Source organism: Thermobia domestica, chromosome 10, assembly GCF_964235325.1.
Source record: "Thermobia domestica chromosome 10, izTheDome1.hap1.1, whole genome shotgun sequence".
Classification (NCBI taxonomy): domain Eukaryota; kingdom Metazoa; phylum Arthropoda; class Insecta; order Zygentoma; family Lepismatidae; genus Thermobia; species Thermobia domestica.
Window position 1 is genome coordinate 19,310,223 of NC_137463.1, and position 19,065 is coordinate 19,329,287.

The window sequence follows — 19,065 nt, forward strand, 5'->3', positions numbered from 1 at the left end:
GAGATCTTGAACTTTCAACTGCGTTTTCTAAATACGTCAGTGTCAATTTTATAGTTCAGAAGAGGGGTGGAATATTTCTTTCTTTCTCTCTCTCTCTCTCTCTCTCTCTCTCTCTCTCTCTCTCGAACATTGGCATAATATGATAGCAACTAGTATACTATGCTATAAGTGTCATCGCTAATGGAATGTGCTAAAGGACGGTCTTCTGTAAAGGACCTAAGCCTTGAAAAGTAGTAAAAATTGTTGTTTCTCTGTAATATCATCCCACTCATCGATAATAAGTCAGTGAGCCAAAAATACTGTGAATAATTTTGACAGGTAATGGGTTAATAAAGGTATACACATTTTTGCCCTAATGATAGTGCTAATCGCGATACATCATTTTTTTTCTTTCGTAATAAAGTGTTCATTAATAAAACGAATAATTTTAGCTTGAATCATCCAAAGCGAGTACAGTTGTCTGCAACATAAAAGCAACTTAATGTTCTGTAAGGGGCATTAAAATTGATGCGAAAAGTAGCAATGTTTAAAATCGTACTCGAAGCTGGTGTTAAGTGGACTAAAAGAGTTCAGTCTGTCTTGTCCCATCTGAAGACGCTGTTCTATGATGTCTCGTGAGCAATTCTAAAATGAACAATGCCTTCCTCCTCTCGTAATTTGGTGCTCGCCGGTTGAAAGCTCGGATATCCTGATCGAAAATGTTCTAATTTGTTTCTCTGCCTTAGAGGAAAATGCAGGTAAGATACTTTTGATAGGCCCTTGCCAACTACGTTTCAAAAATTACGTACCATTGATGTGTACAGGGTAAAACACTTTCCCTATAAATTAAAAATTCCTGTGTACAAAATATCAAATGGCGTAGTTCCTCAACATTGCTTATCGAATGTAACACACATTATTTTCTCAATTCTTTAAATAAATAAATGAAAACTAGAGAGTCAACAAGAATTTACTCTTTAGAGTCTAGAAGATATGCATAATAATGTAAACATTGCGCACGATTTTTTCTTTGAAAATTCGTTTAAAGTTTAGCTACTTTCCATTGAGCTTCATATATAGCAATAATGGGCAAACTTTTTTTTTAGGAGGGAGCCAAAGGAAAAAGCTTCAGCCAGACCAGTATAATTTATTAAAAACAGCAGTTGTACATTTTACAAAATTCTTGTGATAATAAGCCCTATTAACCCTCGAACTTTCAACGGGGGGGGGGGATTACTTTGTGTATATATTTTTTTGTAATTACTCTCCTAGTCGTTTCTTTAAAATTGTAAGAAAATATGTTATTGCTCAACATGTCTAGCCAAAGTGTATACCGTACGGTGGTTCAAATTGAACGTTAGTGTGTGTCATAAAGTTTGCTATTTTAAGTTGGTGGGCACAAAGTACTCCCCCCTCCACCTCCGTTAGTAGGAGATGTGACTGATATTAAGTAGTGTCACTCCTAAATGGCAGTATCTAGTGCGAGGGTTAATGATTGAAAGATTGTGAAGGAGAGTGTGATGGATTGTCATTTGATTTCTACAAGTTTCTCATAATCTGTTCCGAACTGGGATACGCTGTTTCTTAGAAGTGAAGTTAAATTCGTCAGACTGAATCATGCCGCTAGCCGGATAGATTCTTTTAGGGGCCCGGATTCGGCTCGCAGTCCGTGGTTTGCCCATCACTGGTATAGAGGATGCAAAGCTAGTAGTTCATAAATTCTGCCTCAGCGCAAGGGAAGTCACGCTCTGGTCATCCTTACCTCTTGAGAAGTGGCCTGATGTCCTCATTTTGTGAGCATGACACATTGTGAACTCTGAAACCGTTTCTCATCATAGGTGTGTCCTTACAAAAGGCTGCTTTTAAAAGTAATAAGCTATTCAGTGGTTAAGAAGACTTTTCATTCTTTAATGACAGTATATTTGTCGTTTACATAAATTAGAAAAGATTTTTTTTTTTTTTTTTTAGTTACAATAATAATCGACAATATAGGCTACAAGTGTAAAATTGGCACTAAAATTCTCTTCACTTGCTGCCATAGCTTTATTTTGCTTCACATTCCGCCTAGAGACAAAGTGGATATTTAGTAAACGGCATTCATTGTCTGAGTTATGTCACAGACTCTCTTTACAGGCTTCTCTTTGTGTACTCAGACGTCGTACGAGAGGGTTTGCTCTGACCTAGATTCGGAAGACAGTACATGACATTTCAATATGTAACGAAAGAACAGATTTCTGTCGAGAGATTAGCGGTAATTTTATTTTCTTCTCCATCAAGTACCAGTCCAATATAAAATTTGATGAGAGAGAAGAGAATCGTTGTACAGTATCCATGTAAACAAAATGTGCCCTCTTAAAAGTAAATAACTTGGTTAATTTACCGTAAACTAGTGTTCAAGATTTGAAGGCGATTTATGCTCTGTAGTAAGATCCATCTGGTTTACGACAATATCCATTCACCGTCTGCGAGATATGCTGTGTTTTGATAGCTAATTTAACATTGAAAGGATCCCTTCTTTGAGTAGGTGCAGGAGCAAATCTAATCGGGTGACCAAGCACAGGTTTTGGCTTTGGTCTCATTGCCCACATTCTTTTCTTCAGATCGCAATAGTACTTGTGGTTCACTGTATCGATACTTAGGATAAATTCATAGAGCTCAGGAAAGAGCGCTGTTTGATGATCATACACAGATCGAAGAACAAAGTCTAAGTGATCTTTTGGAGCAGTATCTACGGGAGGCGGGGGTGGTTCTTCATATATGACCACTTGAATTTCCTTTTTCTTCCGTGCAATCTCATCCTTTTGGGCCAATTTCTTCTGTATAATACGTCGTAATTTTAACAGCTCTTCCGCATCCGGATCAAATTCTGTGTCTTCATCGTCCTCACTCATTGTTGGTTGAAATTTTTAAAGATTAGTTCTGTAGATAGAAAATTAGAACATCATTGGCAGAAGTTGTGCTGTGGACTCAGCAACAATGCTGCACTGTTCCTATAGAAAGTAACTTTATTGTGGTTCAATTATGTACTTACAAATAGTAATGCATTAGGCACATTGTTGTCAAGATTCATTTTTGACAGCAAGGATGGAAATAATCGGGGAGGGGGATTGTTGAGAGATGCCAAATTATTTCCATTAAAAGCGGAGAGAAAGTGGAAAAGTCGAGAAAAGAGAACAAGTGGTAAGACTTAAGTGTGAGGGAAGGTAATTCCAAGAGATAAAACGAGGGATTTAATTCAGGGAGAGCCTGAAGCCCTACACTAATTATAAGGGTAGCCGCGGCCTCCCCCTACCAAATCGGCCAGTTAAAACTGAAGGCCATCCGTATCAAATACAGTACCGTATTTTGTAATAATGATTTTGATAGCAATATGTGCTTACGAGATGTATTTAATTTATTTCAGATTGTTTGATCGCTCATGTTTGTTCTTCGTATTTTCCAAATATGCATCGCCCATTTCCAATAGGGTTTTTGTCCCCACAAATTGAAAATTAAGTTATTAGTATTGAATTCTTCCCATAAAACTGCATAGAAGTATAGTATGTTTACTGAGATTTAACAATTCTGAAGTCACCAAAAATAAAGTTTTATCCCATTATAAAAAATCTCATTGTCCAAACTTTTTGCCCTAGCATCAAATTAGTATACCTATTAAGTACATAGACTACTTTTATAACACTTTTATATATTAATTCAACAAAGCACATTAAAATATTAGTTATCCTTCCCCCCCCCCAAAAAAAAAGAAAAAAATGACGTTTACTTTTTCTTTCTTTTCTTTTTTAGTTTGTCACCGTTTTCTGTTCATGGACAAGTGGACAAGGACCCTTTCAAAATGGGCGACATATACAGTGTTCATTTAATATTTAGATAATTTATTAATGGGAATTCGTAAAACAAGACTTCGTAGTTTGTAACAATTTCACGTCAAGGTAGCGTTTGATCGAGCTCCATCCCCACTGATTACATTAGATTTAATCCGTGCATGAAACATGTGTCAGAAGGCAAAAGGAGGAGGGAGAGAGAAAAGTACCAGTTGATAAACGATATGTAACGGCTAAGCTCGTGCGTCAGAATAAACTTACTAAAGACAGTAAAGAGTATCACGCGATTCCATGTATGGAATATGGATAGCCATCGGTAGCCTCTTAGTTTTCACGTACGATTTCTCTGTTTTGATATTATCCATTCATTTTAGTCTCCTTCACCCCCTCCCTCTTTCCTGCCACCATAGTCTCTAACACGTCCCTCATGATAAAGTTCCTTCTTACCAGTGTCCCAACCAGTTTCGCTTCCTCTTCTTAATAATATCTAAAATTATTTTGTTCCCCAACATTTCTAAGACCCTCTCATTCGGTTTCCCCTCGACCCAGTTAATTCTCTCCATTCTTCTCCACACCTACATTTCTTCCAGTCGTTTTTCATCATTTTCGCATAAGGGGTCCATGTTTCTGACCCATACAGCACAATACCAACACGAAGCATTCTTTTTCTCAACTCCTTATTTATAGTATTTTCTTCCCCCTAAAGACTTCTTTCGTCATTCCTATTCTTGCTTTTATTTCACTTCACAATTCACATCATCGCTAATAACACTACTCAGGTGTCGAAAACTAATAAGCCGTTCTATTTTCTCTCCTCCTACTTCGATATTTGAAACCGAGCGCTTCGTTCCAATCACCATAATTTTTGTCTTTCTAACATTTATTTTCATTTATAGTCTGTACTAATGCTGTTAAAATTCGAATAACCTAATATTTGAATTGTTATTCAAGTATTCGAACAGCACTAGTCTATACCAAAAGTTGCCAAACTTTTTGTTTCATTGATCTGTCTCTATGAAAATCTTCGGCGATCTACCAAAGTCCTATATGCTATCTAGTACTGTATTTTCATTCCCCTTAATTCACTTTTAGGAGGGAAGTCAGGCGTTACATGTACTCTTTTGCAAAGTGGAGTTACGCTTTTTCAAATTGCTTTTCTTTATCAAAGCAATAAAATCGTTGGACAACAAACACTCTCATCTAGTCTTTTGACATAATAAAGGAAAATACTGCTCCTATTTTTCATGGAAATGATAATTTTTGTCGTCTAATTCGAAATAATTTTACCTCAATTGAAAGAATGTTTAAAAAGACGATTGACGATATATTTCTTTTAAGATTATTTCAGTTTTTCTAGAAAGTTTCGTAATCTACCAGTACTCAGCGGCGATGACTTTCGCCAGACCCACATAACTCCAGTTTTGACCCTCCAATCAAGAGTTTCGTTCGAATTCCTGAAGTAACCTGCTGTAAATGATTTCGTTGTTACTATCATCATACAATTAAACATTGTCACAGATTGTGCACACGATTCTAACGTCGCTTCGAAAGGAATGTCAAAATTCTTTCCCGAGAAACTCATATGTTTATCATATGTTCATTTAATTTCAAATCTATCTATCTCTTTATATATATATATATATATATATATATATATATATATATATATATATATATAAATCACGCCACAATTTTCTGGAAAAGGCATCCTAGCTATAACTTTGCATGGAGTTACGTTATTTTAGTGTTTCTTATTATTATGTTCGTTTCAACCTGAGTGATATATTTGTTACTTTTTAGACGTTAAAAGAACTAAAAGAAAACCCGGCACCAGGATTCGTACATGGGAGCGTTGTGAATGTGAGGGTAGAATGTTGTCGCTTTCTCTCATGTTCATGTTTTACTGCGGCTCGTAAACATGACTTATTATTGTAGTTTCAATATTTTGTTACGTAATATGATATGTTCTTCCATTGTAAATAAAAGTATGCTTTTCGATGTTGATACTGTTAGTATAGTCATACAAGGAAGCATCGCTTTGTAGTCGTATACATTGTTTGATGCTCTTGTAGCCTAAGGAAGGCTTGAAATACATGAACTCAAGTTTCACGCGATCTGTGCTGCGTGAGAATTTCCCAATTCGGCCGGAAGTGCTCCGTTGATACCGTTGTCAAAATGAATGCACAATACACCGTACGTAGAGTCAGAACTGTACCAGTCTGTCGAGTAACATAAATAATGGTCTGTTGTCACTAAAATTCCTTGAAGGCAAACCAGTTCCACCTTCACCTCCTGCGCTGCCTACCCATTGTTTATGCTATAAGCTGGATGCAATGGACATGCGTGATATCTGGGTCGTGACGAAAGGTACAGCATGTAGGTGATACCCGTTCTAAATGTTGTAAATATGGACGAAAGTATTGTTCAATTTTATACAAGTTTCTTGTCCTAGAAGCAGGCGTTCACAATTTAACAGATTGACTTCAGAATAATCTCAGACATAGTCTTTCATTACATTTTAGATGAGATACAATTTTTATTATACAGTATGGTGCCTGTCACTCTTTGACACGACTGCCAATACTGGTCTGTCCTTACTGGTCAAATGTCTAATGCACGTAAGGGATCCCGGGTTCGCTTCCTAGTCGGAGTCATATATACGAGTAATATATAATTAACACATACGTTGGTTTGTCTCATATAGCCACGGTAGTGGAAAGGGGTGCTTAGTTTCAACTAAGCAAAGTAACACTGACTTTTTTTGGGGGGGGGAGTTCTATACTCGTAGGAAGCTTGTTTTGGAACATGGGCTGGCAACAGAGGCTGAGGATAACATTCATATTTATTTCAGTACTATCTAAAGATGAAGGATTAGAGATGAGGATTGAAGCTTAACGTCTTCTATCAGCACTGAGACTATGTGAGACGGGACCCACTTCTTGAGGCAGGGTCCAAGCTGAACTTCCAATTCGCACGTGGTATTGAAGGATGGGAAATGGCGCTTTTGAAAGAAACTGTTCACTATCGGAGGTTCATTTATAACTTTTTCTTCTCGATCACTTCGAAATTAATGGATGATCACAGTTCTCAACCTTTTTACACCGAAAACCATACTGGAAGTCCAATGTTTTGAAGGAATTAGCAAAAGAACGTGTTGTGGAATGTATATACAGTTTTAAAGGTTGCTGTATATGTTCAGTGTGAAAAGTGAAGTTATGCAATGAGAACACTAATCAATGGAATGACTAGAGCAAGAAAATCCAAGACCAATCAGCACAATCTAACTCCTCTACATGACTCTGGAATTAAATTTTATTCTGTAAGTAAGACTCCAGAGTTGTTTAGAACTTTTTAAGTTGATGAGGTGTGCGAACGTTCGTTTTTCTCAGAATATTTTTTACATAAACTTAGTTGTCAGCAGCGTATGTGTTTTCTTTCTTTCTTTTGTTTTTCTCTCCACTCATTTGTGAACTAGTGGCCTCTCTGACCTAGGTCACAACGGGTCCACGATGCGGCTGGGTATAGCGTGACTGTTGTTGCTCAAATTTTGAAGAATGTTTTCAAAGCTGTTTTCCCTATTTTCTGTTCCGTTACTTCGTGTTCGTGAGAGTTCGTGTAAATAATTGTAACCTTTGAGTTCAGACCAACAAAAACTTTCAGTCGTGTTCAAATCCTATATTCGTCATTTAAAGGATTTTGTTTTTGTTTTCTGTGCAGAGGGAATACTGGATCATAAATGCTATTTACTCATAGTACTTGATCCTGTATCCGTAATTTCGGGCTATAAAGTTCAATTTTGCCAATAAGGTCAGCGTAGCATGTATTTGAATCCACATTTGAATAAGTTACTTTTCCAATTAAGAGCTCATTACATACTTAATTTTTTGTACTCGATGGTCTCGCGTTCGAATCCTGTGTCTAGCCATCTTGATTGAAGGTTTTTCCAGTTTTTTCTTAGGTTCAAGGGGGGTGCTGTTAGATATAGACTATAATCGATTTCTTTCCATATATTTAGGGAACACGATGGTTCAGTGAGGTCGCTGGTTCGGTTCCCGGTCAAGTAAGTTTGTAGTGGACAACATCGTGTCCGTGGGTTTTGTTAGGGTACTCCCGTTTGCTTCCGCTTTCTCATTTCGCCAATGATTCCATCATTCACACTATAATCATCGTCTCCCGTAGCCTAAAGTTCATAAACGAGGGACGTTAAACTGAAATTTCATTTCATTTTTTCCCATGTAGCTATTTTCCTTTTTTGATTTCATGTAAATTTTCTTCGCAAGCTGCATCAAGAAGTTGATAATTTATTAGATTTTTTTTTTTTTAATTAAAATGCTGTGCTATGAAATTTTGAAAACAGGTAGGAGAATGTTCTAAGATACCGTTTCCCTAAGGAAAATGACGTTGCTTTTCTCTTCATTTTCGCTTTTGCGAGATATATAGGTACAAGTACTACAAGAAACAAAACTTTCATGAGTACTGTATATGATCCCGCACGAAGTAAGTTTCATTATAGATAATTTTTATAAGTATTCCGAGGTACTCCGAAATTGTGTGTGTGTGGGGGGGGGACTATACAATGCCTCTAGTGCCCATTACTCAAGAATCATACAGGTCGTAGATGTGGGAATTAATTTTTACTTTTTAATCTAGAAAACTTAATACTTTAAAAATGGCAATGAAATCAGCTTTAAATAGTAATAAATACATATCGTAGATTCATGAAAAAATGGCGCAGGTGTGACATAACTAGTTCGTAAAGACTTACTCCAAAGGTTCTTTCGAATGGTAACTAAATAACTAGATTCAAAGTTCTAGATGTGGATAGCTGTTAGTTCAAATCTTGTTTAGGTTACACATCTAGACTAGTTACAGCAGTTCTACTATGTGATACATTAACTAGGGGCTCTTGGGGTCTATCTCACAAGCATTAGATAAGGTATATTTTTGCCAGCCTCGTGATGACAGTGAATAGCATAGGGCAGTTAAGGGGAACAATTGCCCTTAGGTGGCACTTCAAAAGCCTGAGAGTGTGGGCTGAAAGATATTTAAAAATGTACTGATAAACAGTAATTTTAACGAGTTTTTACAAGTTGCTACTAAATCCTTAAAATTACCTTTTACAGAAATCTTAGTTTCTGTTCAGAGTTGTGCTTATATTCATGAGCTAGTTCCATTTATTTCTTAATTATTTTTAATAATAAACAAATGATAATATTAATAGCAATAATTTAAGCAAGAATTTAATTATTTTGGCAACCATTATTAGGGTCAATTGTTTTAATAATAATAATAATAATTTGTAGATTTAACTTTTTAAGTTCAGAGAGTTCTAATTCGTAAACACCAGTACATGTATTTTTCAGAATGCAAAGTATGATAGGATCAGAAGAAAACTCGACATATCAGTTCCAATGGACGGAATCCGACAGGAAACCGCAGAAGTACGGAAGTGGAATCCGTTTGTGCAATCAAGTGTAACTTAACTAAACAGAAATAGAAAATCCATTTGTAAACTTTTGTCACGAAGCAAATAAAATGGTTTTCTCTTATAAATTTGTTTACGGTGAGAAAACTTGTTAGAGCCACCTGGTTTTAACCAAACTCAAACTATCACAGAACTCAGTATGATGTGTTTATTCCGTAGAAAATACGAAAACTTGATTTAGGGACCGTTCAAAAATTTTGTGGCCCCCGATCCAAAAACTAGTTATTGGTCAAGATCACAATCTTTCTATGCATTTTTTTTTTAATCATTCCTAAAATTCTTGTTTTATTTATTATTTCCGTAACGCATTAACTTTGAAGTGGAGAAACACTTGACGAATGTTTTCTGGGAGTGCCCCATTATAATAATATCATTGAATCATTACTTACTTGACCTTAGTTTGTGTTAATCTTCTGTGTAGGGAGTAAGTAACAACGTTCTCGCAGTTGGGAGGTCTCGAGTTCACACCTTGCACCCTATTATCCGTACTATTTTTTTTCTCCTAATGGTTCTCCCTCAGTCTTCAAGGCGGGTGCTTGGACGATATCCTTTAACAGACTCTTGCAGACTTCCTTTAAAGATTTATTCTAATATTTTAATTGTTTGCAATAAAATTGCTTTGATTGCTGTATCGGGAAATGTGTTTGCAAAATGTAATAAGTTAGTAGATTATTAAAATTTTTCGTTCCTCATTTCCAATATAGGGCAGATTTTCCTACCAACTGTTCTGCTCGGATGTGTTTAACATCTCCTGCCGTGGATTATGTGCAAATTAGTAGCATGTAAAAGCGACATAAATAATAAAAGAAGTATTCGAAGGAAAACCGTGCTCATAATATTTGTTCACAGCAAAGTATGTGTGACGTGATAAAGGTCCGTAATTTTCTATTTAGATATGTACACTTCTAATAATCCGAAATTCATATACATTAGCTTTCTACAACTTAACATGTATTCGGATCCTCAGAATAATTAGTTGTTCTCATTCTGATATATATAGCGTCATTCAGAACGATTAATAACATAATTCGGGCTGATTTGCTTGGTAATAGTGTACGTGGTCTCGGGTTCGATTCCTAACGGGAGAACACACAAAAAATTATTCCACAATCGTTTACTTTCATTAATCATCCATTTTCTTTAGCCTAAAGGACATACACGTTGATCGTTAAGGTATTTTTTTTTCTTTTGATCGACTGTGTTGTTTTGGATGGATCATAGTTATTCATAATTTGTCGTTACCTTTACGTATTTTTTTTTCTCTCACAGGAATACAGTTTTTATATATGCATTCGATTTCTGAGAGAGGTTATGCGACATAATCTGTATCCGCAGTTTTTAGTTTTTTTTTTTTTAATATTGAGTAAAAATAATTTCGTTTTGTCCAGGGACATCGTAAAGAAGCTTCGAAAGACAGTATTAATCAAAAGGTGAAAAGGGTGCTTCCCAATTTTCGGCCCACCCAGCGTCGTGAGGCAAACTGGGGAGTCACAGCTACTAGGTTTAGAAAGCTCGTGACACGCCAGTTAGTGACAGGGTGACGCAGCGCGCTGACCACGTGCTTGTTGCTAGGCTGGACGTAGTTCAGCCGGTTGCTGATAGATGGCGTTGGAGTGGCTCAGGTCCTCAAATGGGCTGTTACGCCAAGTGGTTGGTTTGGAAAAAGACTAGCCAATCGGGCACGAGAGAAAGAAAAGTATTGTGAATTTTCAAAGTAAATCCGCTTCTATGTTTTTTTTTTTCTAAATCCATGTCCGCGAAGTTTATTTAAAATCACTGATAGTTAAAAGTATGCAAAGTCATTACTTGCTTACCGAACACAGTTCTATAAATAGTTAATCGACGATGATAGGAACCTATGTATATGGAGAGTTACCCACAAGTCGTATCATTATTTAAAAATATCACTTAATGTCCATAAGATTGGCAGACTCCTGATATAGCAGCAAACATGGCGTACAAGGCGAAGTTTTCATTCATTATGTTCCATATTGGTTTATGTATTTTTAAATGCCAGCTATCGGGATGATTACATAATGAATTAATGAATCGAGAAAGAACCTAAGGAAGCAGTTAAACTAAATCCTTTATCAATAACTGCAATGAAAGTGAGGACTATTGTTCGTATGCAATTAATGGAATTTATTATTATTATTATTATTATTATTATTATTATTATTATTATTATTATTATTATTATTATTATTATTATTATTATTATTATTATTATTATTATTTCAGTCGTTACTCAGCTGTGTTGTGAATGCCACATGCCGTACGGAGAGGTTTTCTTTTGCTATGAACCAGGTACACCTGCATCTTTATAAACAGCTGTTGTTACATAACGGTTTATTTAATTCCTGGTTATTGTTCCATTTGTGTTACTTTACTCGAGACCAACAAGAAAGTTCATCTGCCTCCTGTGTAGAGAATGTACAGCGATGAAAGGAAGAAGAGAGGCAGTAGGGTGACCCATAAGTAGCTTGGCATATTTACATGTGTAAATACGAATTAGTAATATATGTTTCTTTATTAAAAAATATTTCTTCTATAAATTTGTGCTCAATGTTCCTATCTTTATTTTGCATGTGCATAAGTGATTACAGCTGCCTTTCCCGCTGGTCTAATGGCTAGCGGACGCGCATTTAGAGCACGGTAGTTTAGATTCCACCTTAAACGGTAGGTCCGTGTCTCATATAACTTCGGTGCCGAAAAGGGGAGCTAAACTCCGACCAATCGTGTCAAAACATTTTAAAAAATCAACTTTATTTTCAGCAAGGCAAGCGCTTTCCCATAAAAATAAATTTCCAGTATTTCTGCACTCCTTCTACTAAAGGAAGGGAAATGTAGCAAGAAACATATCTTACGTTGAAATTGTTTTAACATCATTGCAATTAAAATTTAATTGTTTGAATGGTATTTATGTCGTTTCTGGCAGGGAGGTTATATAGGACGAAACCTACAGTTAAAATGAGATCTTAGCCACTGTTGACTATAGTGCGGTGGATGCTTTCTCACCGGAAATCGAACCTCAGATCCCATTCATCAAAAGCACGCACGCTAACCGAACTTTCTCAACTCGTGGTCCTTCATCCCCGTGACTTTCAGCGAAATCTTGTGGCCCGCGAGACGAGAAATAAGATTTTATCATCTCCTCGTAAATTTTCAAGTCTCGTCTCCTTGATTCTCGAATTTTTTTCTCATCCTCTTTTTTATGTGTATATATAGTACTTAAGGTTGGTGTAAAGGTACAAGCTTTGCCAATAGATGCCACTACAGTCTTCATATCTCTCTCATGTATTTTTTTACCTTTCACGAAAATTTACATTTTCTCTTACAAATTTCAACCTAGAGACTTCAGATTTTTTAGAAAAGGAACTTCATACCCTATCAAAGACAACACATTTTTTATTTAGAATTTTCTTCATTGTTGAAATATTTATATTGTTCAAGGTTTGGATATCCATTTCAACAATCCAACTATTTCAACAATGAAGAAAGCTAAATAAAAAATGGCACGGATTGTTGCCTTCGATAGGTTATGAAGTCCCTTCTCTAAAAATTTGAAGTCTCTAGGTTGAAATTTGTAAGAGAAATCATGAATTTTCGTGAAAGGTAAAAATACATGAGAGAGATACGGACTGTAGTGACATCTATCGGCAAAACTTATCCCTTTAAACCAACCTTAATTTATGCCCTGATTTTTTCCCCCTTAATTTCTTAGGATGTGATTTAACGAGGTTTGAACCATATTTATTAGTAAAGTATATTACGGACTGACTAGCATAATTTTGAACATTGATAAATGTTCTTTATTGTGTCGTCTAGTGTTGTCCACGAGACTCGTGTAATTTATCATTTCCTCTGAAATTTAAAAATTTGCTCCTCGTCTCTTGGGCAACACTATTTGTAATTTTATCCAGGGGAACACCGTAAAATTTAGCGAAAAACTCCGTTTAAAAAATATCACGTTTCCATCTCATTACATGTCTGAAAGAGAGAGTTAAATTTAGACCAAAGGAGACGGATGTTATAAGCAAATGATGATGATACATTAGTGGAATAACGTAAATGGAACAGAAAGGGAATGTGTAGAGAAGACCTACATTTTCGTACAAAGTTCACAAATTGGAACCGAACCTATGACTTTACCATCTTGATTAATAAGCCAGACTTGTATATGTTGATCTTTGTTACCCTCATTAAAGAAACTGTCTAAATAACACATTGCTAACGTAATATTATAACATACACACACACATAAAAAAAAAGAGAGTTTAAACAATGTTTCATGCACCACAAAAGTAGTGTTAACTTTACCTAACCATAACCTTTCTTACGTGTTTCAGTAGTCGTACTTGAAGCAAGAACTTCCGATGTTATCCTGGTGGCTAAATTAGTAGTGCTTCTCCGTTTGATATAGAATTTTTGGTTTCGATTCCTGGTGTAATACTCATGTGGTTTGGATCTCAGACCATAGATCCAGCTTTCATCGTCTTGATGCTATAAACTTCATGACTACATCACCTCGGAACTAATGAACAGTGCATTTCTATTTTTTTCGTATAACTTAAAAGCTGATATGATTATTTTTTAAGTAGAGACTAGGAAACATTGAAGTAATTAGTCAATTATTTCAAAAGATGATAATAAGATAAATCACGTCTTCGACAGGATGTATATACAGAAAATTAACCTTGTTTCTGGTATGATTTCAGATCTTCCGTATACATAGAATATTATGATACAATTTCGTTTCTTTCCTTGTTTCCAGTGAACATCTTACTATCAGGCTACCTCACTTCTCGAAGTATTTTTTTTTAAATTGAATCTAGAAGTCAATATTAAAGTTTACTTTAATGCTAGTAAGCTACACCATCATTCTTGATGGATATTTCGAGAATCAAACAGCACGCTTGATAATGAGATTTCTGGGAATTAACATAGGAATGCAAGGATACCTGTTGAAATTCTAATAATAAATTTTAGTAATTTCTCTCTCAGCACGTAAATAACGAGTGTGTTAAATAATTAGAATTAAAGCTTTCGCAATATCTGTATCATGAAGTGCTTGATACGCGTGTTACAAAACACAGTTACCGAATTACAGGAGCCTCGTTAGAGCCGTACATGAATTCACATATTGTGTTGCATACTATAGTTTAAATTCAGAATGTTGAAACGGTTAATGAGTTGTTTGTGTCAAGATTGTACGGAGTTGTTTCAAGTGAAATGTATATAATACAAAAGTAGCGTGATGGGAGTTTATCGCAATATTTTCCCTACATCATGATCATGAAACGCATTGAAGTGTCCTTCATGTGTAGCAGTGAACCTAAGAATAATAGAAGTGGAATATGTTCATAACTCAATGCTGAAAAAAAGAAGAAAAAAAAAATAACATCGCGTGATACACACGAATATAACCCAAGGACTCTCGTTAAGAGAATTTAAAAGTTCTTAACAAAGTCTCTGACGTACATTAGTATTTTCTCTATCGTAGTTTTATGTTTAGCCGACGGTGTTGAAAATAAGTTTGTAATAATAACTCAAATAATGATTACTACTAATTTTATTTTTATATTTCACTATATTTGGTTACATCTTCAGTGTGTATAATGGAAAGCTTTTACGATTCTGTGGGGCACTATGAATGTTTTTGAATTCTAAAGACTTCTTTATTTTTCATTTATTTGTATATATCGGGACTCTAGGTAACATTGAGAAAAAAAATCCGTATTTTAAAGTGAATGAACAACTTTATTATAATTCTTCTATTGTTCAAACAAAAATAATTACTGTTTAGCGTAGAGCACTTTGTTACCAGAGCTTATGACGTAATAATAATCAAAAGACGAAAGAATCACAACAACAGCAAACTTATCTAAGTTCTAGCTATTTTGTAAGTGCAAGACAAGTAGAGAAATGTATTACTATTTTAATGAGAAAAATGTTGTGTTGTAAAATTAAACGCTTTTTGGATCAAAAGATCCAATATATTTCAGTCAAAAATTTTCTTGTACACCTCGTATGTGGAGAACTACATACAATGTAGCCAAACCCAAACTATCATTTAATTTGGTATGATGTGCTTATTCCGTAGAAAATACAAAAACTCGATTTAAGGGCCATTCAAAAATTCCGTGGTTCTTGATCGAAGATCCAATATATTTCATTTAATCTTGTAACCTTATATCTGGAAAACTACATGTAGTGTAGCCAAACCCAAACCATCACTTAACTCACAAGGAACGGACATGAACGTGTCGTCCGGACATGCGAATCAAACAATCCATTCGATAAACAACAAAGATATGTTCATGCACAAAATATTAGGTGTCATGGACAACGGAGTACGCTCCTGGGGCCCATTAACCCTGTTAATGTAAAGAAAATCGTAGACTCGCAGTGAAATAGCTATTGCATCAACACTGTTCATTGGAAAGTCATGGATTATAGTTCATTCTCTTCAGCATGAAACATGCTTTTCAGAGGTGCTATGTGTTGGGGCCCATAACGTACGTGAACAGAGAAAATTGGGAGAATGTCAGGAAAATTCCCTCCAGAAATCCCTCCCATCAACTTTGAACCCATCTAGAATGGCCCCGGGTAAAAGCACACAATCAAAATGTATCTCGAACAATACTATAGGGGATAATAAATGTTTGATATACATAATGGGTATGAGGAAAGAGCGTGTATTGGTATATAATTTTTTCTCTCATATCTGTTCCGTCTATCAATACAAAACTTGGTTCAGAGATTTCTTATCCCTATAAAACTTTTCGAGATACATTTGGATTGTGTAATATTTTCCATAAGTAGCTTTGTTTTTTTATATACTTGGGACATTTGCCATTTTGAGATTTACTAATATTAATGCATTACTCATGTTCTATCTGCATGAAAACACGATTACATTGACTATATGTATGATTAAAAGTGATTTTATACAAAATTAGATAATTAATTGCTACATAATTAATTATTAATTATGCATTTTTATTACGTGTCTTTCTCTGTAATCAATTGTCAGAAACATTTTTTTTAAAGTATATGATTCTTTACACATTTCTCATTGACATAAAATAATAATACACGTAAATATCGTGACAGATGTTAAATTATTATTAATTGAAAATGGAAAAGTGCATTGCTGATACTACTGAATTCCGTATGAGGAACAAACTTTCAGTTTTGAGCACTATTTTTGTGAAAAATACTTTATTTATTCCTATATATTGCATATCAGGCAAATCCCTATATATTTGTCTTTTGATTGGTACCACTGTTTTGGATATAGACATATGTATTTCAAAATAAGACATGAAACAATTTCGTAATATGCAAAATGCAGCCTCTTGGTTTGTGAGGTGGCGCCTCCCACTTTAGGCGACTTTTTTTTTTTTTTTTTTTTTTTTCGGAACTTCTTGCAGTCTGGATAAGTGTTGACAGAGTTACCAACGCAGAATTTTATTCAGCTAGTGTTTTAGAAATGGGACGCAACGTTGTCCTTCCAGAAGTAGGAAGAGAAATAAGCTTTCTAAGGCTGTTCGTTTATCTTGGATAAAAAGGCGTTAAACTATTTGCTGAGCAAAACAATATATTTACATTTAAAAACTATATATGTGTTAAGTTTCGTCAACTAACATTTTGGCTTCATTAGACACTATCTCACATGAGACACATCAGATAGTGTCTGATGAAGCCAAAGTGTAGTTGGCGAAAGTGTAACACGTATGTAGTTTTTAATGTGAATATATTTTTGCTCAGCAAATTGTTTGTGTTTGGATTGTGTGCTTTTACCCGGGGCCACTCAAGAGGGGTTCAAAGTTGATGGGAGGGATTTCTGGAGGGAATTTTCCTGACATTCTCCCAATTTTCTTTGTTCACGTACGTTATGGGTCCCAACACATAGCACCTCTGAAAAGCCTGTTTCATGCTGAAGAGAATGAACTATAAGCCATGACTTTCCAATGAAAAGTGTTGATGCAATAGCTATTTCACTACGAGTGTGCGATTTTCTTTATACTAACAGGGTTATTGGGCCCCAGGAGCGTACTCCGTTGTCCATGGCACCTAATTTTTTGTGCATGAACATATCTTTGTTATGTTTATCGAATGGGTTAGGTTTGATTCGAATGTCCGGATGATACGATCATGTCCGTTCTTTGTCAGTATGATGTTCTTATTCCGGTAAACTTAGGAAAACTCGATTTAGTGGCGGTTCAGAAATTTTGTGGTTCCTAATCAAAAAAACTAATTATGGGCCAAGATAGCAATCTTTTGACCCATTTTTTTTTATCATTCCTAAAACTTTTGTTTAACATACGAAATTTCTTCTTGGATGAAAATTGAAATCGTACCTTACCGCTGCCGAAAATCTAATTCGTAGACTGTATTATTAAAAAGTATAAGTTCTAATTGTTTGAATACTTGTCACTTGGGGAATTAATAAAGGAAAGTATACAATCAATTATTCATTGAGGAGGGAAGGAGAACCTTGTATTTTTTTTTTTTTCAAAGTAATCGAGAAAAATTGAGTTGATTAAAACATATACACTTTGTAGTTTCAGGCTAGGGAAATTAGCTGACATCGGTTTGAATTCAGAGGAAATCCGGAACCTCCCTTCTATCCCCCACGTCTTCCTTAGTAAAGGCCTAGCTAAATTGTTTTCTCGCTTTCTAAAACAATAGATTTACCCTGTTTATGACAATAGTTAGATCTTGTAATTTCCTACCGTTTAGCCCCTTTGCGAAGTCGAAACTAAATCGCTTTTCCGTATCCGTACATATGTAAAGCTCAAATTCCATTTTAGTGAGTGGGAAATGATTCAAATATTTCATTCTGGTATTGTAGGTAATGTTTTTTTTTTTCATTCATTTTGATTTTAAATTAGTAATAGTTTACAGAAAATTTTCTAGCAACCCTCATACTATACACTCAACAAAACTGTAACACGCATTAGTAATTAAAAGCATTTATTTTGCTTATTTTTATTTATGAATTTTCCTTGCGATAGTCAGCAAATAAAATTCTTTTGTCGAATGTTTAGTGTACAGAATCAAACTAGTTACACGTAGGTACTACATGTTTATAATGGAAATAGATATTTGAAATAACAAGCTGTAATTAATACCCCTTACATTATTTCTAAGTAACTATAGTGCTGCCAAAATGTCTTGAGCCGTGGCTCAAATGCGAACTAAAGCTCTCACCCTCGACACACCCACGCGTTCAGCCAATAAGGGTTCAGCTGTTGCTAAACGAGAGAGCGGATAACGAAAGGGAGTGGAGTCTTTTCAGCCGATAGCAGTGCTTGGAACAGAAGACACGGTGTCAGGTGAATGTGGTATATCTATAATTTTGATCTTGCACTGATATCTCGCAATTAACTTGATAAAACTTGTTGCTGAGGTCCAGTGAATGGATTCTTAACCAAAACTTATTCCTTGATTTTTGTGTTGAATAATTCCAGATAATATTTTAATCGAAGTTCGATAAGGGCGTTTATAAGCAGAATGAAAGTCAAATGATTAAAAAAAAACCAAGACTCCTAGAATTCTGATCACTAAAAGAGGACTAAAAGAGAAAAAAAATTCAGTCGTCAAGTTTTACTGACGACTGTAAATGTTGGAGGACCTATGAAAAATAGTAAATAGTAGTATTATCGGAACTTAAAAATATGGACTCCGTGTAAAGCAGAAGCAGAGCATATAAATATTCAGTGACCTTTGTGGAGAAAGGCTTAAGCGGAGGTGTTTCTTGAGTTTCAT

At 35.2% G+C, this 19,065-nt stretch overlaps 2 protein-coding genes across 4 annotated transcripts in view; one reads left to right on the plus strand and one right to left on the minus strand.

The window, feature by feature from the left end:
- trc (Serine/threonine-protein kinase tricornered) overlaps positions 1 to 19,065 on the plus strand; it is a 230,655-nt gene that overhangs the window by 143,610 nt on the left and 67,980 nt on the right. The gene's annotated exons all lie outside the window — the stretch shown is intronic.
- On the minus strand, positions 1,853 to 2,987 carry LOC145661947 (protein CFAP276-like). Its single transcript, XM_081727296.1, has one exon. It carries the CDS (start codon positions 2,868 to 2,870, stop codon positions 2,391 to 2,393), a length of 480 nt encoding a protein of 159 aa, XP_081583422.1. The 5' UTR covers positions 2,871 to 2,987; the 3' UTR covers positions 1,853 to 2,390.

Bases quoted from the DNA above. Each gene is read 5' to 3' on its own strand.
- LOC145661947 (XM_081727296.1), bottom strand. From the start codon at position 2,870: ATGAGTGAGGACGATGAAGACACAGAATTTGATCCGGATGCGGAAGAG.